This window comes from Lissotriton vulgaris, chromosome 10, assembly GCF_964263255.1.
Source record: "Lissotriton vulgaris chromosome 10, aLisVul1.2, whole genome shotgun sequence".
NCBI lineage: Eukaryota > Metazoa > Chordata > Amphibia > Caudata > Salamandridae > Lissotriton > Lissotriton vulgaris.
Window position 1 is genome coordinate 927,539,110 of NC_141698.1, and position 24,673 is coordinate 927,563,782.

General features: G+C 43.9%; 1 protein-coding gene across 4 annotated transcripts in view; it reads left to right on the top strand.

Moving 5' to 3' along the window:
- Positions 1 to 24,673, top strand: part of ICA1 (islet cell autoantigen 1) — a 315,337-nt gene that overhangs the window by 68,083 nt on the left and 222,581 nt on the right. For all 4 annotated transcript variants that reach the window (XM_086941905.1, XM_086941907.1, XM_086941906.1 and 1 more), the window contains exons 4-6: positions 13,435 to 13,558; positions 16,010 to 16,208; positions 18,301 to 18,426. In XM_086941905.1, the coding sequence (XP_086798031.1) occupies positions 13,435 to 13,558; positions 16,010 to 16,208; positions 18,301 to 18,426 (449 nt within the window). The remainder of the gene's footprint in view (positions 1 to 13,434; positions 13,559 to 16,009; positions 16,209 to 18,300; positions 18,427 to 24,673) is intronic.

Consider the following 24,673-nt stretch of genomic DNA (forward strand, 5'->3'; position numbering starts at 1 on the left):
GCTCTTAACACCTTAGCTGCGGCGCAATTCCCTCCCCAGTGCTGCGCTGTCCATTCGAACTAGTGCTGAATGAACGTCCAATGGACGTGCGTAGCACTGGGGAGGTAGTGCTGCCGTCGGCCAACGCACCGACGCAGCACTTAAGGGGTTAAGGTAGCCTGTTCCAATAATCAGCAGCCACTTAGGTTTTCAATTAAATTTGAGCAATGAGTACCTTGATCACGTTCTTAAGTTGTAGTTGCTCAAAAAAACTTGTGATTGTGCGGATCTGGGTGATGAGTCATTAAACTTGTTTGGCAATCTCGTTTACCCCACTATGAAAACATTTGGGAGGCTGTGACCATATCAACATAATAAACCCAATTTAGTTTGCTTCCAACACGGTTCACTGACAAACTCTCCTCAACCCCTTGTAGCTGTGGCACAAGTAGCAGGCTAATCCTTATAAATCTGTGAGATGTTCACGCAGTGGCAACACTCAAATTAGAAACGAAATTAAATTTATCAAACAAGTGTAAAAAAAAAAATCATGAAAAATGTAATGAGAAACTGTTATACACACGACCAGTGGCACCGGTATTAGTAAACGGTCATTTGTCGACTGAATTCCAACTAGGTAGAGAGACCAGACAAGGCTGTCCTCTATCGCCACTTCTATTTGCAATAGTGCTTGAACCTCTGGCGGCAAGGATTAGGCAAGACGTGACGATACGAGGGTTGAGGTAGACCGGCGGATGGGAGAATCGCATCTCGCTTTATGCGGATCATATATTACTATATTTAGCGTCCCCAGCACGATCAATCAACTGCCTCTTAGACATCTGTGCAGCCTACGGGCGTGTATCAGGATATACCATCAACTGGGAGAAGTCGCTTCTCTGTCTTGCATGGCTCCCCTCCACGACTTCCACCCGGATGTACACTTCAGATAGCCACAGACGGATTTAAGTATCTTGGGATATTTATAACACATGGCCATATACAGTTTACGGAAAAAAACTTGAAGCAACCCCTGTCAAGATTAAAAAAAGACGTCAAGTACTGGCGCACATTACCTCGGACGCTACTGGGGAGAGCTGCCCTCTTTAAGATGATGGCACTCCCACGATTTTTATACGCATTACAGAATACACCATTCCCTGTCCCCTCTACCTATTTCACAGCGATAAATGTGGAAGTGACAACACTACTTTGGGATGAGAAAGCGCCCCGCAGAGCATTGCACAAATTAACCAGAAGCTGGTATGATGGCGGGATTGCTCTTCCTGACATTAAAGTATACTATTGGGCATCCCAGCTTGTGGCTATTAACCAATGGCTCCACATCCCCCAAGAGGACCCAGCGTTTAGGTTCGATAGACACTTACTAGCCCCATCAGGGATCATGGGGGCACTATACAATAAAAAGAAACTGCACAACTTAACAGGTCCAACGTCACACATGATACGCAAACGGTTTGAGGTGCAAAGAGCATTGGGCTGGGAGGGGGTGGTCACACAAGTGATGCCGGTATGGGATACAAAGAGAGTTGGATGCTGGGCAATACCAAAGGCTTCCACAACTGGGACCTAATAGGTATATCAGAAGTTGGTGACCTGTGGCAGAAAGGGGAAATGGTCACCTTTGCCCATCTACAGGCCACCTATGGCTTAGTGCAGACAGAACTGTTTAGATTATATGCAAGCCAGATATGCACTTCAATCCCTCCTGCCGTCGGATACACAACCTGAAGAATCCTCCCCTCTAGAGGATAGACTCTTAACAGATCATCTGCATAAAAAAGCGATCTCACTGACTTACCGTAACATAATTAACAACCGCTCGGATACTACAGCAACACTGAAGGCTGCGTGGGAACGTGAGTTGGGAGACATTGACCATGCTGACTGGCGGGAGGCACTTGCATTCCCGGGGGAGGCTGCAATTCCATTGCGACTTAGGTTAGTGCAATTAAAAATTCTACACCGCACGTACTACACTAGGACAATCCTGCATACGATAACACCGCTCAGACACACCGCTCTGTATCAAACAATGCGGAGAAACAGGTACATTTTACCATACTATTTGGCAGTGCCCACGGATAGTCTGCTACTGGATAGCGGTGATGCGAACACTTTCTCAGGTCATACATGTTACAATACTGCCAGACCCGAGATGCTGTTTTCTCAATATCTGGGAACCTACAGATCTAAATGTGGTTACCCAGGACTGGGTAACTCTAGGCATGATTATAGCAAAAAGAAACATTGCACAATGCTAGGGATCCAGGGTTGGCCCTACTCTCAGTCAATGGTGCAAAGAGTTGGACACCGCAATGGTGGCAGAAAAATCAGTATATGTATACCGAGAGTGTCCAAGAAAGTGGGTGAAAGTCTGGGGAGGCTGGAACGTCTATAGGGGTAATATATGTGACCCCCCCCCCCCCGCCCCCCCCCCCCCCCCCCCCGGTGGAAGAATCCGGGTCTGATGCTGGCATATGAACAAACTACGTTGAAGGTTCCCTTCAAAATATATATTTCTCTGGAAACGTGTATACAAGAAATTATAACAGTACTGGTGGAGCTATACTTTGAGGGTTATAAGAATGAATATAAGCATAATACTGGATTTAGGTCTGTATGCCATATCAAAACTATTATTGCAACACTATGCGGAATGTTCAGTAAAAATTGTGTTAAAAGAAATTTTTATACGAAAAAGGACACAAATGTGAACTAATGGATTAAGATACATATGGATTTCTATAGTTCTAAAACAAAGCACCAAGGAACAACAAAGCCAAATGAGGTACATTTTCGTGGTAGACCAGGACCAAGGCATACTTTCAGACCCATTGAAACACACAGCAAGGTGATGGGTGAGAGGGCTTGAATTATTCTAGATTAATTTCCTGCCCACCGTGCCTCGCTAGACTGAGAACTGCCATATGCAAATCAGTCTTAGCCCTGCACCAATAGGAACGGTTCATCCCGCACTGTCAGGCCAGGTCTCCTCTAGACAGGAACATAAACAATCAAGGCTTGTTTTGGCCTACTGAGGCCTCATTGGTGTGGTATAAATTAAGCCCTGTGTCAACAGTGAGCAAGATTCGCACACATGGCATCCAGTGCAACAAACAACCGGATGGAATGCTAGAATGAATCCAGACTACTTACAATTGCTTGGAACTGCGTTACTGTCCAATATTTTTCACACACTGTGCCTCCGTAGACTGAGACCTGCCATATGCAAATCAATCTTCGTCCTTCACCAAAAGGAACATTCCAGCCCGAACTACCAGGCCAAGCCCCCTTCAGATGGCAATACAAGCAAACCTAGAGCAGTTTCAGCCTACTTGGACAGCTTCAGTGAGTTTATAGTTTGAGTCCTGTGACCAACCCCAGTAGAACAGGTGTCTGGTAAACCCTGCGGTCTCAATCAATCAATCAATCAGTTTACTTTATTCGGTTGTATCAAACAGCCATAAAAGCATAGTATACTTGCAAATACATAAAAACACAGTTTAAAAATGTGATCTTCAGGGTAAAGTGTCGTAAGTATAGCAAGTTCATTGTGGTGTCATGCAATTTCGGCAATTCTCTTAATAACAGGGAAAAAGTCTTTACAGTGATTTTTTAGTTAGGGCTCCGGAGGACAACACTTCAACACGGCTGTATATAAAGTGCGTGGTGCTTAGATAAAAAGAAATTATGTTCATTTTAAGATCAGCAATTAAACAATTTAAAAAAACAGCAATAGTTAGCTTCAACATGTGAAATACTAATAAAATCTATCATGTCAAACTTTAACAGTAAGGACAGGTCATAGTAAAAAATAAGCACCCCATGTCAATCCAAGTCTTGTCTATGCCTAACGACTAAGCTCAGAAATTTTACTATCAATTTAGCGAAACACTCCGCGTCCAAAAATTGCAGGGCAAGAAAGGCGGGACGGCACCTTCGTAAGCCCATGATTTTTAAAATCGGTGTGAGCCAGCGTCTCACTGATTCATTATAGAGTTTACAATACAGTATTGTATGAATCGTTGATTGAGGGGAAGTATCGTCGCAGGGACAGGGTTGTAAGAACTTTGCCTAGTTATTAATTGTAGGAAAACTGACCAAATGATGAAAAATATCTAGCCTAAACCTAGTTAATAAGAATCTTTGATAACCTGAAAAGTTAGGTATGGCTGGACCATCATAGTTGTTTGAATTAGGAGTGAGTGTTGAACTGTTGCTTTAGTTACCTCACTAGACAGCCTCAGGGATTCTAGATGAGCTAAACAAGCTTTTTTGAACAGTTTTCTTGGCAAAACGGCAATTGAAGCGGGGGAATGATAGCATTGTAGCATACCCATGTCGTTAAAGAATTTCTTAATGTATGCAATCCAACTATTCTTATGGGCATTGTCTAAGGAGATGCAATCCTGTAAGATCCTTTGACAAAGAGTAGTTTCTCTACTAGACCAAATGTGGTGCCATAAAAGAGGGGGTTGGATTTTAATTAAATCTGTTAAGTAAGACAGGCCCACTTCTAGATGGCATGCATATGTTGATGTGCCCCGCGGGACTGCGAGTAGAAATCTTACAACACTGTTTTCTACCCTTTGAACCGCTTCAACCTTCCCATATCCCCACACGTCAGCCCCGTAAATTACAGTAGCTAAGCATTTTGCCCTATAGATTTCTATAAGCCCGGCCGTAGGCCGTCTACCCAATTTTGTTTGCAAAATTGACCAAAGCAACTGTCGCCCTCATAAAGGACAGCTTTCTAGACTCCATAGCGTACTTCCAGGTGGATTTATGGTCAAAAACAATGCCCAAGTACGGATAGGAAGTAGTGCTCTCGAGTTTTTGCTCATCAATGTAAATTGCCTTTATGTTCTTAATCTTAGAACCAGCGGACATAACAAAAGTTTTTTTAATATTGATCTTCAGGTCCAGGTTGGCCATAAAGGTACAGTATCTCACGAGAGCTCGCTGTAGTTCCATGGGGGTACGGGCTAGGATGTAAATGTAAATGTAAATGTGCTGGACTTGTAAAGCGCACAGCTGCCCGTAAGCGTCCCGGCGCTTGCTTAGGGAACCCGTCCTGGTATTCCCCTGTGAGAAACCACGGAGGGTGTCCACAAGGTGAAAGCCAGGCATCCCGCCGCGAGGGGCCGTAGTGGAGATTAAGCAAGCTATTGCCCAGAGTCGCAGAGTGTGACCCCGTGAGTTGAGTAGGCACCAGAGCGAGAATTGTCGAGTCTGTGGAATTTTGAGCCCGAGACCCGCCGAGGCGGGGAATCGAACCCTGGTCCACGGTCGATCTCAGCTTCCGGGTCTGCCGCCTCTAACCACTGAGCCACGCTTCTCTCACGGCATCATCCGCATAGAGTAACACCGGAATTGGGCGTTTGTTAATAATGGGGAGGTCCTGGCACCCTGTAACCATTGCTTGTTCCAGACAGTTTGTATAGAGGTTGAATAGAAACGGGGCCAGGACACAGCCCTGTCTTACTCCCCTCTCTACTCTGAATGGCTTTGTTAGTTCCCCTCCCACGCCGTACCTGGCTCTAGCTGTAGTGTCTGAGTATAGCTCGCGTAGGAAATTTATGAGGGACTCCTCTACTTCCATGTCCGCTAAAATAGCCCACAACTTAGTGTGGCTGACGCAGTCGAAAGCTGCAGAAAGATCGACATACGCCATGTGTAGAGCCCCCCCTTTCTCATTTACGTATTTGCCAATTAAAAGAGACAGATTAAGGGCTTGCTCTGTGGTACCCAAACCCTCTTGAAACCCAAATTGTAGATCAGATAGAACTTTGTTATCGGACGCCCACTGCTGAAGACGCTCTAGGATAACAAGACCAGCCACATTCCCGAGCGAGTCCAGCAGTGAAATAGGCCGGTAACAGGAGGGTAGTTGGCGGTCCCCTTTTTTAAAAATGGGGATCAGAATTGATTGGGACCAAGAGTCAAAAAGGCCCAGGGCACATGATGCTTGAAGAACCCTAGTTAAAATTGGGGACCATAGATCCATTTTAAATTTAAAAAGATCAATTGGATTCCCATTGGGCCTGGTGCCTTTCCATTCCTGCTAGCCGACATTGCGAGCTCGACCTCCTCATGGGATATATGTATGGCTAACGGGTAGGGATTCAGTTTTGGGCTGGGGATAGCCAAAACTGGGGTAGTTTGTGTTGCAATTAGTGGGAGGCCGAATATCCGCTCAAAATATTCCACCCACAGGTGCTCATCAATCGCAATGTCAAGACTGGGGTTTGCCTTTGAGTCTAATAGAAATGGCAACTTAACAACCTTTCAGAAGGAGGCTCTATCCCTCCGGGTGCAAGATTTGTGCAATTGATCCCAGAGATCCTTTTTCAAATTCTCCTTCCTACATTTTAAGGCCTGGTTAGAAGTCTTCCTGAGAGTACCGATTTTCCTTTGAGTCTCTGTCTTTTTTGTGTAAGGCTACTTTCAGATTCTGATAAGCATTTGTGCAAGTACTATCAAACCATCCGTTAGATCTGAACTTATTAGTTTTCAGTTTAACAAATAGGATTTCCTTTATTGATTTTAATAGTGTTGCAAAATTAGACATAACGCCCTCATTTGGTGGTAGCAGGATCGAGAAATTTATCGATCACTGATTTAGAATTTCGGACCAATCTCACAGCGACATCCAACGGGTCCACTTTTTCCCACTTGAGCGAGTAACCATTTATTTTATCTAGTGTCAGATTGTTTTGACCAAGAATCCTCATGATATCATGTCTGGGACATATCTGTGGAATTTTTAATGTGATACTATTTGGGTAATGGTCGCTAATGGTAATGTCATGGGTCTTACAGTTCAATATTTGGGATCCTGCTTTGGAGGACATAAAAATAAATCAATAATACTTAGCCTTCCTCTACCATTAAAGGTCGGAATAAGAGGTACAGTAGGATTTACCAGATCATTAACGAGAGCAAGATCTAAGCCACAGAAAGTTTCGTTCAAACAGTCCCCAGCTGGAGTGTGAGGGAAATGGGTTACTGGATTGTCGTGTTCATCCACGACGCCACAAAGTGTATTTACACTATGTTACATAGGATTTGGTTAAAATACCCTCCCCAGATTATTACCACTTCCTTAGTGGCTTTGTTTAACCCCTTCCATGCTCATGACGAGCTCAGCTCGTCATGAGGCACACTGGAGCTGTGCTCATGACAAGGTGAGCTCGTCATGAAATAATGCCTTTCAAGCTTTTCCAGCACAGGACGGGAAAAGCCATAGCAGCCAAGGTGTTAATAGATCATGGCGGATGAAAGATATGTCTTTTTATGGTTTTTATTAGATAATCTGTAGGAAGATTATTGTAGTAATTCACCATTAAAAGAGCGTTAGTTTTACTCTGATGTAAGATGAGTATTTGGAAATTTATTTCCATTTTAATGGAGGTTATTTTCGTGATCTGCAAAGTGTTGGACACAAAGATGGTCAGTCCACCTTTTGCTCTGCCAGAGGGTGATGGTCGGGCTGGGAAAAAGTACGTTTTATAACCCTCTATATGTATTTCAGATGTCGCCCATGTTTCTTGCAGGCACAAAATACTGAAGTGATGGACAAAATCAAGCCAGATGTCATTCACCACCTAAGCACGCAAGCCAGCAACGTTCCAATATAATATTTTCAGGGAGGGTTTTTCCTGATTGATTGCATTTTCAGAGTCTAGGCCCATACTTTCCTTATGGTGACAGAACTGGGTCATAGTGGGCAAAGTCTCTTCACTGTCAGTGATGCCTTGCTCCAAGTTGGCTAGATGTTCAGTAGAGGTATAAGTGTTAGACTTTGCATTAGTAATCAAGCCCGCCGACTCAAGTCAGTCCACCCTCTCCAGCTCAGAGAGCTTGTCAAAGTAGTTGAAAGTCGGGATGTTATATCTAGGTCTAGTCCCCTCCAACAGTTCCATATTCAATACACCCCTATGACACACGGCTGTTGATGATGGAGGGGGGCATTGGGAATAGAAAAAACTCAGGTCTTTAGTGTGAATTCCACTTTCAACAAAGTGAATGGGCCAGTTGCATATGTGGGGGACCACCCGTCTGTCCCTAAAATCGATGACAATGCAGTCCCCCGGGAGATTTTTTATTCTGTGACCCACCCAACTTAATCTCCTGGCAAATAGGATTTCCCCACTGACGTTTAACAGGAGTGGCCTGTTATTTAGCCAGTAGGAGACTTTGTTTCTTAGCTCGGGGTAGGTTTCTGATTTTTCTTGGCCTAACTCCGGGACACCAGCTAACACTACAGTGTATGGAGCTGATTGTGGAGGTAGGTCAATGTGAGGGAATATCCTCTTTGCTTTGGGAGCTATGGATAAGTCCTTGCCTACATGGGTGTTTTTATTCTCCTGTCCTACGTGTTGTGTGGCCTTATGCGAACCACCCTCACTTTTTTGCTTACCCTCCCCTTCAACCTCCCTCAAGTCCCTCAGGAATCCTACCATTCTTCTCAGTGTGGATCGTTTGTTGGGCAGCTATGGTTCTGGGGGCAGTTGGTGACTGGGTTTTGGAACGCGTTTGGGGTTCCAAGCATCCACAAGTTGCCTTAGGGTATTAGAGCTAGATATCATTACTTGCTTTAAGTTATCGATCTTTCCACAAATCCGCTTTACCCTTTCAAAAAGTGGGGCCATTAGGGATTTCATGAGGTGTTCGATTTTATCCATGAGCCCCTCGTGTAAGGAAAATGATAAAGGGGGAACAGGTTTTTCTACTGTTAGAACATTAAGTGAGGGGGTACTAGTCGGTGTGAAGATCGAGGGTAAAGGATCTTCTGGCTGTTTATGACCGTTTTTGTGTTTTATGGGGGTTTTATCTGTTTTAGCGGTTTTTGGGCATCTTCCCCTCTGTCTAGTCTCACCGCGTTTCCTTTTATTTACAGAGCCCTGCCCTTGGGCTCTTACCGCTAATTTTGCATTTGCTTTGGATTTTGTTGGAAGGAGCATTAGTGACTCATTGGATGTAATATCCAGGACTAAATCCAGGCTTGAGTCAGTATTGCTATTCTCCCTGATGATATTGAAGTTTGGAGACGCCTCAATAGACGCCTCAATAGAACGATCTGTTCTAGTTCCCCCACTGGTCCCGTCATTGGATTTTTGACTCACATATATCGTTGGGGAGGCGGCTGTTGCTATGAGGCCTAAGGAAGAGCGTTTATTAAAAAGGGGTTCCATGGAAAGGCGGTGCTCAGCAATAGCTATTTCTTTTTCCAACGCAGATCTGGCCCTGGTTAAGAAATAGTCCAGGGTGCCAGTAACCATCCCCCCATTACGTGACATTTTAACCCTGAGAATAGTTAGCAGAAACTTTCAATACAATATAGGGTTAAATGCACGTCTAAATCAAATATCACGAATAAACAAAAACATTAAGATGGGGCAGTGAAGGAAATAAAGTCTTACACTAGAGTCCAGGGCGCAGATGGAAATGGGATGGCCCTGCCCGTACTGGGTCGGGCTGTGACTGGCTAGGATGGACCTGCCCTTGACCCGTGCTTCACCCGGGCCGAGCCTGCGCCCGATCCCGCGACGCGGGTACTCTGTCTGCTCTATATGCGCCTCCGTGCGTGATGAGGCAAGATAAGGGCGGTGGCGGCTTCCGCGGCAGAGGCTGCTGAGAATTGTGGTCCCCTGCTCCTCTCGGGCCGCTCCGCGTTGGTGTGGCTTGCGGCGGCGGGAGGGGGACCGGCGGACCTGCAGGGACGTATGTGGCGGTCAGCAAGTAATAGTAATGGCACCCAAAATTCTGCTTAGAGAGCAGTCTCATTTTTCTGTGACTTCTTTGTTCTCTGTTTCTACCAGTTGAGCAAGGGAGGATGCTGCAGCAGACGAGTTTTCAGAAGCCCAGCTGAAGCCATCCGTTCTGATGTAAAAAGCTCTCAACGGGACACAGCAGTATTTTGTTGCTTGCATTATTTAATCAGCTCACTCTGGTCCCAAGTCCTACATTCTGGCGAGTCATTTAGTGATTTGTTTTTTTCATGTTTTGTTTTTTTGCTTCATAAATTTCTCCAGGGAAGAGGCTGTAAAATACTTCTTTGAGCAATGAAAGTCTTTTGTAGGTTTAACTACTTAGCTTTCTCAGGGAGCCCTTTATGCCTTGTTGTAGTCCCACAGAAATCCAACCAAAAAATGGCCTGCTCCCACATGTTGATGCTAGGGGGAGTCACTTCTGCTCTCTTCTGCTGCACTCAGTTTTCACTGGGAAGGCTCCTGGGCCTAGCTCTCTCTCATGCCTGGGCATAATTTTCCAGTGCATCCACACCAAATTGGGTAAGTAAGTACATTTATTAAGTTTGATATTTATGCTGATATTGCAAAACAATTTGACAATTTAAGATTTCCTATCTATAAATAAGAACGTATACATATTTAAAACCAAGTATATAACCATAAAAGACAAAAACATTCCCCCAACATATCAATTCATTATGGCTGCTAGTGCAAATACTGCAACATAAAGTGCAAAGATAATCTTTCTTCCTGACCCAATCTGTTGCCACCATAGAAAATACACAATGTCCAGATTTTTGCATGTTTGCGTTCCCAAGGCTGCTCTCCCTCAGATACCTTTTCATCTGAACTGCCTTTCCACCCCTACCTCTCCTACCAGAGTACTGAAAAAGATCAGGAAAGACTGCGCCCAAGTTCTCCTAGTGGCCCCGGACTGGGCGAGGAGACTGTAATACCAAGAACTTCTGCCCATAAGCACTTTTTCTTCCATCTGGGTGCCCCTTTGGCAGGACGTCCTGTGGCAGGTTCTCATCCAAAGCCCGCATAACTGACACCTCCAAGCATGGAGATTCAATGGAAACAGTTGATACTCATCCATCTTCTTCCTGAAGTGTTTGCTCTCATCTTGACAGGTAGGTGTCCATCTATCAAAGCTGTGCTTGCAGGATGCTGGGCGAAGTTTGTGGTTTGGTGTTCCTCCCCTGTTGTCCAGTCCTTAAATGCACAGTTAGCTAACATTTTCTTGTGTTGCCTCTTATCAGCTCAGCAAGATAATCTTTCAGCCTTATGGCTTTTGCCAAATCGCCCATCCCTTTTCAAATCCTCTTGTGATGTATTTATTAGTAGGGCTGGTACGCATGTTCCAGCCAACAACGTTGGCGATGCTGCAGTGGGGCATTCATTTTGTGCTCACCTACCTGAAGTGCCTTTGAGCTAATGCACAGTTGTCCTCTTTCCCCTAATGACCATCAAGACTGCATTCCTCATTTCAATAACGTCTGCTAGATAAATGAGCAAACTTCAGTCTGGACAACCAGCTTTTCTCTGGAGCCAAAAAGAGGCAAGTAGCGCAGTGGACAACCATCTCTAATGGATTGTTATGCATTCAGATCTGTTATAGGCTGGTCAAGCAGCAGCCACCAGGCTGTTCCTACTGTGCTGGCTCTGTGTGCTAGTTATGGGCATTTGCCAGGCTGCTGCATGATTGTCCCTCCATACACTTATTAAGCACTAATGCCTGGAATTTCTAGTCCAGTGGGATGGGCACCTCACCCGATCTGTTTTACAGGGTTTCCTGGTCTGAGCTATTCCACAGACCCAACCACTTGAGGAGGTCCTGCTTTAGTATGAATTCACAAGGTGAGAATTCTGTGGTTAGAGGTTTTTACCAGAAGCAGTTCTATACTTTCAATAACGCCTTTTCTGGTAGGGGCTCCATCTAACCGCAAATTCCTCACCAACCGACCCTCCTTCCTGTTCTGTGGCATGGACTCCAGCAATCTGTTAATAAGATTCCAATCCTCAATTCTGCACGCTACCATGTTCTGATGCCACTGATTCTACTTCCGTCTGCACAGACCGAGCTCCAAAAGGAACTGACATCAGGGTGCATAGGTGATGCATATATATGGGCCTCAAAGTCACATCCGTGGCCGTACAGAACTGATGCAAAGCCACACGACGCCACCTGTCGCAAAGTACTTGCTGCAAACGTTTCTGGATCCAGTCTGGTGCCTGGGGAAATTCACAAGGTGAGGAATCCGCTGTTTGATGCAGTCCCTACCGAAAACGTGTTACTGAAGGCAAGTAACTTGTTCGAAATCATCTGACGCTGATCAAAAAAGGCACACATAGTGGGGGCAATTATCCATACAAACAGACCAGTAAAAGCCCCTCCTTTTACAAGCTTGTGTATGTATTTGACTTATGTAGCACAGATAGACCACTGTCTGTATTAAAGGGAACAAAAAGATTTGGGATCTTATCTTGGAGGGTTGTTCAATGCACTTCTATTTGCGCCAGCACTTGATAGTGCATGTATATCATCATCAAAGATGGAAGAGCAGCAAAGGAGTTACCGTGACTAAAAGTGGGAGTTTGTTCCATGGCCTTTAGTTTAATTTAGAACTCTTGTTCTTTAACTTTCTGAATTCCATTGTTACTAATTTAGTGATGCTGTAGCTTTGTGTGTTGCGTAGCCTAACAACACATTGAGTAGGGTAGGGTTGAGGTATAGTTGAACTGCCTGCTGGATGATGAATTATGTTTAGAAGATATGGGTTCTCTTTTTTTGCACTGAAGTTTGTTTTATCCTCCGTTTTCTCCTAAAGGATTTTTAATGCGTCCATATCCAGGCAGACTCCAATCATGTACTCTTTGTATTTTCTGCTAAATGTTAACACAAAGATTTAATCTGCTCCCGCTCTGCTGTGCAATGTTTCCCTTTTTAATATCTGTTTTATTTCTGCATGGTTTCAACAATCCAACTGCATACTTCATGCTTGGCTAGGTTGGTTATGGATGAAGCTTCTCCCAATAACCTTATATTTTTTTCTGGTATATCCACTGCCATTTCTGACCCTACATAAGACTATGTTCTTCCATGTAGGGCATCTATCACTTAGGTTCTTCCTCCCAGATTTTCCATCAACTGGCCATCTTGACCAGACTCTGGTTGACTGGGAAGGCCTGTCTGAAGACAGTGTTGTCCCATCAAGCCAGCTTTCTGACATCTCAACCCAGTTGCTTCTGCTTTGCATGATTAATTTGTTTTGCATTCCAACAGTTAAAGAAGAAACAATGGGAGCTGCGTTCCTCACAAAAGCCCCAATTCACAAATATTTTTTGTGAGAGGGAATGAGGTGATCTTGAATTTCCATGATTAAGTCCATCTTTCCCGTGGAAAAAATCTGCGAATCCGACCCTAGGTGTTTAGAACACACCAATGATCCCACTTGTACATTTCCAGGCAGCAAAATGCGCCTTCCTCTGTAATGTACAGTATTTTTTATTTACATTATCCTCTGACGTTTTCTAATACCTGAAGTCTTAGTTTTCCAAGTGGTCTAAAGTATGCATTTTACCCGAAAAGCAAAGAGCTTTTCCTAGGTCTTTTGCTACCTAATTATTGATTTTATGTTAGATCCGTGCTGGTTTATAATCATTGTTTTGTCAGTCTTATCTCAGGATGAAAATGAATTGGGGAAATTTCTGCGCTCTCAAGGATCTCAAGACAAAACGAGAGCAGGAAAAATGATGCAGGCTACTGGAAAGGCCCTTTGCTTTTCTTCTCATCAGAGGTAAGTGTTGAATGTGCTACTGACTTCAGTCTATTCTGAAGAATGTTGATTTAGTTTTAAACTATACTGGGCCCTTGTGTTAAAAGCTGCAATCCTAATGAGTGCAATTTTTTGGGCTCCTTGGTAAAAATTGACACTGCATTGTATATGAAATGTTTGTGCTGTGTCAATACCTCTTCCTATTCCACGCCTAAGTTCTCATTCATGCTCAAAAGCACAACTTTATCCTTAATTGGTATTCTGATAGTGGTGTTTAGGTTTCTTTTCATATCATGAAATATAGTAGGCAAAAATATTGACAATTAAGCTGTTCATGTCTGCAATGGTTGAAAAATGTGTGGTTTGTTTCCTATAGTTTCAAATAAATGTATGTTTGGATTTATTGTCACTCGTCCCAATCTTAAACCAAGCTGCTTGACTTATTGACGACATTTTCCCTCCATAAGTTGACTTCCTGCTGACCATTGAACCATTCTTCTTTGCTCAATCGTTGAACTCTGTTTGTCATGTCTGTAAAACAGAAAGCACATTTGTGGACAGTGATGCAACACTATCAAACTTGAGGTTAACATGGTCCCATGATGATAGAATTTTTCAATTCTCTGCTTCAGTACCACCATAAAGAAAAACTGAGAATTCTTGTTGAAATTCAATGGTTTTTCTGAAACCACAATGAAGAACCTTTGCAAGCGCTGTAAGCCAAACTGTTAATCCTCTTGTTTAAAATATAATTTTTGTTGCACATATGTGTTCTGTTTTTTGTTGTTGTTATTTTAAGTGAGAATAACAGTTAGTGATGCTTTTACAATTTTCAGTTGCTAAAACACTGGCATTTGCAAGTTGTGGTTAGCCATAAATTGAACCCAACCCCATGCCTCCACCCCAGTGCATCGCTTATTAGTTGGCATGTGTCACAGGGGACTTCTTTGAGGATATCACCTCGCCATTGATCGCGCTAATAACATCTCTACGAAAGCACAATTGTTTGCGTATTTGTTATGTTCTGATGATGTGGTCTTATGTATTTTTGTTGTTATGAAAAAGCACCTCACATTTGGCCTCGCATTAGGCCTTTTCCCAATGTGAACATGATCCACGTACATATCTTTTGACTATGCACTGTGGAGGTAGGGGACCGGGCCTGATGTATGAGCTCCACGCTCATCATCTGATTGATGCAGAGCTTGGCATTTTGCCATTGTAGCATGAGCCAAGCGCAGGGCCTTTTGACATGCACCAAATAGAACTATTTGGGTTTCTGATTTGGTATTAGGATGGGTGTGTTAAGGCTGTCTCTTCCTATTACCAAAGCACAGTGGTATGTATGAATGTTTTGCGACTGAAATGCGGTTGCAAATCATTCACATTTTACCACAGTCAATCCCTTGAAGATCCCTTCCTATTTGCGAATGGCTTACAACCAAATTGAATTGTGTATGGTTTATGTTGGTAGTTGTCTGTCTGTTGTTGTCTGTGTTTTGTAAGCCTTTCATTGAGTCACTTGTTTCAGATTTTTTTTAAATCTGTTTCATAGGGAACTTATCTCGTTTTTGTTTTCAATTTGGATTGTTTTTCTAGGTTTTCCGATGTCAATTCTGTCTAACACAATGTTGTAGCTGTGCCACAATTTAAGAATGCCCTCCTCTGTACTTTGTTGGTCAGTTGATATGTACTGTATCCAGTTGGAACATATTTATCAACTTGAAATGGGTGTATGTGTAGGCAGGAAGCTTTCACTTTCTTGGTTGTTGCATGCTGTTGGGTTTGTGGAATATTAATGCCTGGATGGTTCTGTTGGTGGTGTCATAAAGGTATTCTCTTGCAGAGTCAGTGAGTTTAAATGTGACGGTTGAATGAAACACAATGGTTTATAAACTGCGAGGTACTATTCGCATATAGCCCAAGTTGCTTGGAGTTACAGTAGTGAATGTAAAATGGAGGTTTGTTGATGGTGACAACAACGTTGTTTTTCAGTTGGGAGAGCACACACTACTCTATAAACTAGTACATCTGAAGGTTGGACACAGGTTGTTGGAGAATACTGAATACGCTTGGACTTCACTGGTTTTCTTGTTTGATGGCTTGTGTGATTGAAAATGATCATCAGTACAGGCAGGACTGAGTGAACCTGAAAAATCACTTTAGATAGGAGTTCCTGGGACTATAGCCATTAGAATCTTTAGCTGCTGCTAGTCAATATTAGCATTGCTGTATACATCTTAGTGATTAACTACGGTCTCTGACTAAAATATATCTGCCATTCAGTCCAGCAGAAACTTAAGTGTATTAGAACATAGTGATCTCTCCAGCATGGCATGTGTTCTTAGTAGTTCAGACAACTGACAGAAATTTTCACTGTGAACTCTTTATTATTTATTGGAGTAGAGGCTGCATGTTAAAGACGAAAATTATTCAAGTGATTGTTACAAAATATATCGACCTGTTTTTCAGGTTGGCATTGCGTAGCCCTCTATGCAGGCTCTATCAGGAGGTGGAGACTTTTCGATATCGGGCAATCTCGGACACCTGGTTGACTGTAAATAGAATGGAACAGTCTCGGACTGAATACAGAGGAGCACTGCTTTGGATGAAAGATGTATCGCAAGAACTGGACCCTGACATTTACAAGCAGATGGAAAAGTATCGAAAGGTAGGAAGCAGGCATTTGTTACAGGAGGATGCCCAGTGATATTGATTCCTCTAGTAACCAATAGTTGAGCTCCTGAGTTTTTCTGGTACAGTTGTCTATTTTTGATCATTTGTGGCAGCAAAATGTACTTCTCAGACTAATAGTGTTGTGTATCTTTTTTAAATTTTTTTTATTAGCCGGCCTAACATTTGACACCATTTTAGTTATTCAGCAAAATGATACTGGACCAGTGGCGTTTGGTAATTTGAGCGGGGGTGGGAGGGCATATGCACACACATAGTTACAAATCTGCATGCACACCCATATATTCACAAGCACATGCACACACCTATGCACACGCTTATACACGTACGACCATACGTAGGTATGCACGCAAGAAGCATTAAAAAAGCAAACTTCCCAGGCTACAGCAGTGACCTCTGGTAGCGGGAGTTAAGCCCCCTCATCATGAGAGGGCGGTCCTCAAGGCGTTTGCAGGGCTGAGGAGTTGAGTCTCTGCCACAGAGCTGTGAAATCCTTAGCCCAACAAAGTTCAGCTCAGGCACTTGTGCAGTTCTCGCTTGTACAGCACCTGGCTGCCTTACCTGAACAATAAGTGTCTGTCAGGATGACCTTTGCTTAGTCTGATAGACACCCTTTATGTCTGCAAAAATGTGGGTGGGGGGTGTGGGGGAGGAGGTGGCACTCCGTTCTTAAGGACAAGACTTGCCTTATATTTCTTTCAAAAGACAGTGAAATGTTTTATTCAGCACTTCTTTTCACTCGGAGGTCTTTCTAAAAAAGAAAAGACCTATTGCTTAATTATTATCAAGCAACATCAATGCGCATGTCTACAATCCACAGCCAGCATATCCTTGGAGGGAGTTTAAATTGATTTGAATGTTTCAGGTCCATAATTTACAGAATCAGGAAAATATTTTACAACTTATGACTACTTATTCTACTTACTGTGTTATTTGTTATGATTTGGGGTATTTCACCCATAGTTATTGGTCTGGATGACATGCACAAAGTCTGAAATATCCCAAGTCGCAATTCCAAGTATTTCCGGGCCTGTATTTATTTGGTCTTAAAGCGCCAGACTCTACATGTCTGGGCCCAGAGACAATTTGGCCTGTCGGAGTTGTAGCAGGGCAGGGGCAGCAGCAGTCTGGGGTTAACAGACCAGGTTCCCCCAGGCCGTAACAAGCGTGCCTTTCACATTCACCCTCCTCAATTGTCATTCATCCACCCACGCCCCCCCCCTTCCCCCCCCTCCCCAACACACATACTGATACTTGGAAAATGTGATTATTGTGGTACCGAAGTATGAAAAAAAACGCCAGGAAAACCACCCAATGACTCTGGGTCCAAGCACTTACTCCACATTTTGCTAGAAAAAACTCCTAATGGGCGGACTTTGATGCAGAGATACTGTCTGGTACTGTAGATTCTGGTATCAGTATCCCCAGACCAACGTGCACCCAACTCATAATGTGGGCAACAGTTGCATAGCAAATAATTTGTGATTTTGATCCAGTCCATCCCCTCTCTGAAGGTTACTTCACATGTATCCACTTCTATTGAGCAGCACGTTTTTGTGAATTGATCTCATCAAGGCAACAAATAATCACTAGCCGTTGGTTGAAAGGAATCAATAGCTTTAACTTGTGTTAAAAGGCTTGATAAAATGAGGAAGGCTCAATGCAAATCTAATTATTGCACCTCCTAAGCATTTTTTGCCCTTTCTGCATGTATTCCCTTTGTTGTGGGAAGATTTTAATGTATTGGGACTTGCTATAAAGTGAGGTTGTCCTTTTTGTAAATAATTTGTAAATCCAATTAATTTACAATTTTTGATTTGTAAGAAAAAGCTTGATTTTAAGCTACAATATTTGACTTAAGGACTTGACACTGTGGTTTCACATATTTGGTGAAGCACTAAGTAGAAAGGAGCCAAGCTGTATCTAGGTAAGGCATTTCATTTAAAATACCTGCCTGCAACTCCACATCAAAAGACGCAATCACTTTGAAATTCAGGCAACGCAGATGATGTGACACAAACTATAATAATTGTAACATTGAATGATTTTTGTACATGTCTTTACCCCAGGTCCAAGGTCAAGTACGACGTGCCAAAACCAATTTTGACAAATTGAAGACTGATGTGTGTCAGAAGGTGGACCTTCTAGGTGCAAGTAGATGCAATCTGTTGTCACATGTCTTGACAACTTACCAGGTATTAAGATAAAATAGGTAATCCCAAATCAAGACCATATGTCTACAGAGGCTTAGCAACTGTCACTCTTGTTTCACCCAGAATTGTATATCACTCTGCTGCCAAGTACACCTGGTGTACATCAAGTGTCTTCACCTTGTGCTCTATTAGTCATTTCACTTTGTCTTTTCCAATCGCTTATACACTTTTCTGCCTTGATATGATGGTTCTGAACGGACTGTGTAAAACCAGCTCTGCTTGATTCTAGAGCTTTAAGACCTTATTTAATTCTGTCTTTCACGTTACAAATTGTGAAAAACCTCTAATGCAATGGTACTTTGGACATTGAATGAGTTTTATGTTCTGTTTTTATAGGCTTGCCTTTTCTCCAGAATAATTTTGTTGGTTCAAGTCTGCAGTTACCATGAATGTTTAGTAGAGGTGTGGAGTTTGAGGCTATATTTTATACCCACACTGGCCTAGTAGGTTGTATCGCCATTCTTTCTGTCATGGCATTCTTTTTTATATCTACAAACAGTGGCATTTCTCCACACACATGCGGGATCCTGGGGGCACCACTTTTAACTTAGGTTTTTCAACGAAAACATGTTTGTAAGAGGTAACATTTTCTACTTATTCTCATTTTTGGTTGCTAAAATGTAAACCCAATTTGCTAAATTGACATTACATTATATGTGGGGGAAAACATCACTGGACCAGGGGCCAAATGTATGACCGTTTGCAGAGGTCGCAAATGGAGAAATTGCCATTTTCAAGCTTTAAAAAAGGGTTGTATCATGTACAAACCCTATTTTGCGAGTTGGTAACCTATTTCCGACTTGCAAAATGGGGTTTGTGACTTGCTTTTAAGAAGGGGCATGCCAGGGTGTCCCTGCCTGATAGCAAGTTGCAGGGGGATGTATGATTGCTTCACAGCTGCAAATACAGTCACAAAATAATCCCAGATACCACCAATTTCAAATTGGTGGTAAGTCAGTCGCAAAGGGGAAGGGGTGCCCAGGGGTCCCCCTTCCTCTTTGTGTTTGCCTGCTCTTAAAAAAAAAAAAAAAAAGTTTGCTGCCAGTGGTTCCCCTGAATACTGCCTGCCCTTAAAAATTGAAAGAAAACGTTTTCTTTTAAACTCATCCCCTTTTCCTTTAAGGAAAACTGGCCGCATTTGAACCAGAAAAAAGATGGTGGTCTGATGTCTCCAGGAGGCCACTATCCCAGTGTGATTGCCCATTCCCAGGGGGTCGCAAATTGCAACCTCCCTCATGAATGTTGATGAGGCAGGTCATTTGCGATCCCATTGGGAATTGGTAAATGTGTCTGAGACACATTAGTACATTCTGTTTTGCGTGTCGCAAAGTGCGAGTTGTAAAAAATCTCAATTTGCAGAACGGAATGGTTGTACATCTGGCCCCATATCCCTTTTAAAGCTCCAAAATAAAATTGCTGGGCACATACTGTGCTAATAACACATTGCACCTTTAATTAACTCCAGACTCCGCCAGCCTTCCATCATGCAGTGTTGTCACTGCTACAGTTAATTCTGATGGATACTTCTATCTGCAGATTCCTCACCTTTAGAATATTCCTCAGGCGCCAGACTGGAACCAAATGTTTTCACTGTAGTACTCCTGTGCACCTCTGTGGCAGTGTGCAACTTAGTGTTGACTTTCTGCCCCAGTAGTGACCCTCACGAGGTGTGCCTTTTTTTGTTTGAGGTTGCGGCACAACTCCAAGTTGTGCAAAGAATGTGCCCTCTTGCATCCAAACTCGATCCTCTAATGTGAAGCAAAACTGTACATTGCTGAACAGCGAGGAAGTCCTATACCTTGTCCTATTCCCGTTCCTGCTTCAAATAGGACACTTCTCATTCTCGCTATTGAGTCCTCCTGTGACAGGTCTTCATCACTGTTGAAATTGTCCAGTAAGTGGGAACACTTTTTTACGTGATTGAAGTAGGACTCGACGTCATCCCACTACTCTGTCTATAGAGAAGTTGCAAGTATGTCAGTGTGGCAATCTTATCTTGCCCCAATCCCCAATTCAGGGGCCAACTTTGCTACTGGTCCTTTTGCGCCAAAGCAGTTGAAGGCTTTTAAGAAGCCCATGGTGCATCATTTTTGGCGCCTTCTAGTTCCCTCTGGCACATCAGCTAGGGGGTCGAGTTGCCATCATCAGACCCATTATCAGCAATGTTTGAGCCCCCCAGAATGTTTTTTGGGTCCCCACCAACTCTGGTGCAGACTTCCATTCTGGCTCTGTAACCTATGGTGGTCCTGAAATCGCCAGCATCTGAGCGGGATCTGGTTCAGACTCCATTTATGACTGAAATACATATCTTGACCCCGACTGAGGTCGCGCTCTGACTCCACTCCACCGCACCCGATCCCTGCACAGTCAGGCTCAGATAATACACTCCCACAGAACTGTCCACAGATGCTCCATCATCTTTTTGGTTCTGATTCTGGCCTTAGTTGCCCACCACCTAGGGGTGACAATGGTGATGATGGGGATGCTTTACTCCCACATTATGATGACCAGCTATACATGGATTCATAGGAGGCCAATGAGTTTGATATTTCCCCTGAAGCAAGGTTAATTTCACCCCATGTGTCACCAAGGGAAGAGAGTGCTTCATTTGCTGTTAAAACTGAACGGGAAGCAGAGACCCGCGACCTGCAACCGTCTCTGAAGTTAAGACAAATGTCCTTACTGAAGTTTTGCACCCTAGGCATACCTCATCTGAGCCCGTACTTCTATTCAATGAAGCACTAATGTGCTCTGTTGTTCTAGGCCTTGCTCATGTCCACCAGTGAACAGGCAGGTGACGAGATGCTACAGACCATGAAAAGAGACCCGGATTTCTTAAACCGCAAACTCCTGAGAGTCCAGCTTCCACCGGCAAAGTACACCCTAATGCATTCTCCATGATGACCCCCCGGACAGGTAGTTAATGCTAGGCTGACTGAAGAGAATTTTTTTTCCCCAAACGCCTCAATCCTTTTTGAGGTTAGTTAGTGCGGCCTGAATTTTAGACTGTTATGCACATTCTTTAGTACGGGGCCGGTACCAGAAGAGTTTAAGGCCTCCTTGGCTCAAACTAGTCTAGATGGCCAGGATACAGTCAAATATGTGATTCAGGCTGGTCTGAATACTACTGATTTGCTTGGAGTGAGCGGTTGGCTCTGTTGCAATGCATGGATGCAATCTGCAGTATTTCTGGAGAAGCGCAGGTATCCCTTATGGATATGCTTTTTAATGTATCACTCCTTTTGAAGAAAAGACTGGTTCCGGCCTGCAACATGTAGATCTACAGTGAGTTGCTTGGACCTTTCAACCCTTGCCAGACAGTTTGCTCTTCAGTTTTTCCTTCCGAGGGTGCTCCAGAAGGTTGGCTTCTAGACAACACCACGAAAGTAATGGCAGTGGTTGCTGCACATCTTCAGAGGTTGGGGATACCAGTTCCCCTAACCAAACTACTGGCTGTTGAAGGCAACCTTGCCACAGTCCATCTTTAAACCACCTCCAGGCGAATATGAACCACCTGACATCACTGGAACTATCGTTCACACCTGACTCCTTTGCAAAGACTTTACTTTCTAGGCGCTCTTGGACACAGTGCATTTCTGGTGCTTCTCTTGGTTGCAGGGAATCCAGGGCATTCGGGTGATGCTCCTGATATTGTAGCCGTGGTCCTGGATCTTGGGACGAGCAACTCTGAGGCTTCTTAGCCTGTTGGCCTCATGCATGTTGCTTTTCCACTTCGCCAGGTGGCATATGGAGGCTCTGCAGTGGGATCTGAAGTCTCACTGGGCTGAGCACCAAGGAAACCTGTCTGATGTCATCCAGGTATGCTTCTGGAGCCTCTTTGTCGCTGCCACTGGGCAGGGTTTAGCACATGAACGTGCACAATCTACACTGCAAACATGAGGACTGAGCTGCAGGAATTAATGGAGGTCGGTCTACCACTTAAGGTTGTGCAGGTCATTCTCACAGCCAAACATCCCTCCACAATGTCCATTTAGGTCAGGCGCTGAAACTAATTTGTGGCCTTGTTTGTGGTCCGCAGCACAGACCCTTACAAGCCAAACCACTCTGATATTTTATTGTTCTGGTTTGTCTTTGGCCCGGCGAGAACTTGCATTGGACACTAATAAAGGTTATTTTTTGTCACTTCTTACATTTGCCAGACCAGTCGTCATTGTTTGAATCACCTGTTCAGATGCAGTTTATTAAAGATTTGTCTCACATTCCTTGCCAAGAACTTGTGATTCTACAGTGAGATCTTAATTTGGTCCGGATGTTCTCCTGGGTATCCCCTGCTAGACACAGCCACTCATTGGGTCTTCTACTCTCAAAATGGTCTTCCTCTTTGTGATTACTTTAGGTTGTCTGTTGAGTGAGCTCTATGCTGTCTGAAAAAAGATGGTGTTGGGTGGTTGCACCCAGACATTTTGGTGTTGACTACCATGAAGGCCTTTAAGCTAAAATTCATGACTCCTTTTTACGTTGGGCAATCCATCCCCACCCAAGGTACTTGGAGTCTCTCCTCTCTTGAGGGATGAGGTGCACCATCAGCCTAACCCTAAAAGAGCATTAATTTTATACATTGATTGCACAAAAGGTCATTGGTTCGACAATCAGCTTTTGTGGTGTTCTTTTGGCAAAAATAAGGTAAGGCAGTGCAGAAAAGAACTTGGTAGTCATCTGCTTTAAGGTCTGTTACACATTGGCGAAGAGCTGGCCTAGGTGCTCACTCCGCCAGGGCTAAGGCTGCTAACACTTAATTTGAAGGCTCAGTGCCTGTTCTTGGCATTGATCAGCCTGTAACGTGAGTGTCAGTGCACATGTTTACAAAGCACTACTGTCTTGACATCCAGGTTCAACAGCATGGGCATTTTGCTCATTCGGCCCTGCAGAATGCTTTGGTCTGAGCCCACTCCACAGACCTTCCATCTTTTGGAGGTACTGATTTGGTATCTATTCTAAAGGTGATGACTCTGAGCTAAGAATTATCCTTCAGAACAACAAGACCCTTACCTTTGTGCTGCCCTTTCTGGTGGATACTTTATTTATTCTTGGATTCCTCACCGCCTTTCACTAATCCTTATTCTGTGGAGTGGTCTCCTTTCTACCATCTAAAAAGATCCCACATTGGAGATCTATAAACTAGTACCTCGAATTGTTCATGCTTCACATCCGAGGACTTTGAAAGATTTGAGCAGGAAACTGACATTGACATGCAGGGGTAGCTCCTGTTTCCAGCTTTGCTCCACCACTTCCAGGCAGAATCAGGCCAACACAGAGCCACACAGCATCACTAGGTCTGGAGCACTTTTGTGGAAACTCTGGCTCAAGTCTGGCACTTGGGGAATATTTTAACGGTGACGATTCTGTGATTTAGAGTATTGTTCAGAATGGGTGTTATCAAAAGTAAATATGAGGATTGAAAGGACTGCGAATGACAACAAGGGGGAATTTTAGTTTCATTTTATTTGGTTGTTCAGAGGTTTCAGATTCCGTTAGAATAATGCGCCTTATCCGTCCTCTATCCCTGTGTGTCCTTTCCCCCCCCTTCGCGCTAAGGGCTAGACGCGATCTTGCCTTGTGCTATTTTTTAAAATTACCAACTACTGTCACATAGCTACGCCCATACTTTCTTTTTGGAGGAAGGGGGCTCGACACTTAGAAAATCTCTCCGTTTTCCCCAGCCAGAGCAGCCTACTTGCTCGGACACTCTCGGTGGGTGTGGCCGTTTACGGGGCCGTCATCTGCAGGGACTAGGTGAATACTAAAGCGGCCATATTAGTGAGGGCTCGCTGAGAATCGTCGCGCGGACGACGTCATAAATACATACGTGCATGGCTCCGCGCAGCGGACGCGCATTGCGGGCGCGCCGATCGCGCGCCGGAGTCAAGCCAGAGTCCTGCCCGTCTGCGCCCGTCCGCGACCGGACGGGGCTCGGGGCAGGACTCCACAGATCTGCCTCCCAATCACCTATGCTACCTCTGAACAATCAGTCCGCGGTATCATTACACTAAAGCATACATGCTGAATCTCGGTAAGCCTTCTTCATCCCATTGTTTGCATGTTATAGACCCGTTATCTTTACCTGCACAATGCAATATATGCCACCAACTACTTCCCAATATTAACTCTACCTCAAACAAAACTCAGCACCTAAACATGATACTACTGAACTGTAGATCTATGCCTAAGCATAAAACTGAAATTCACGACCTGCTGACAAATGGAGATC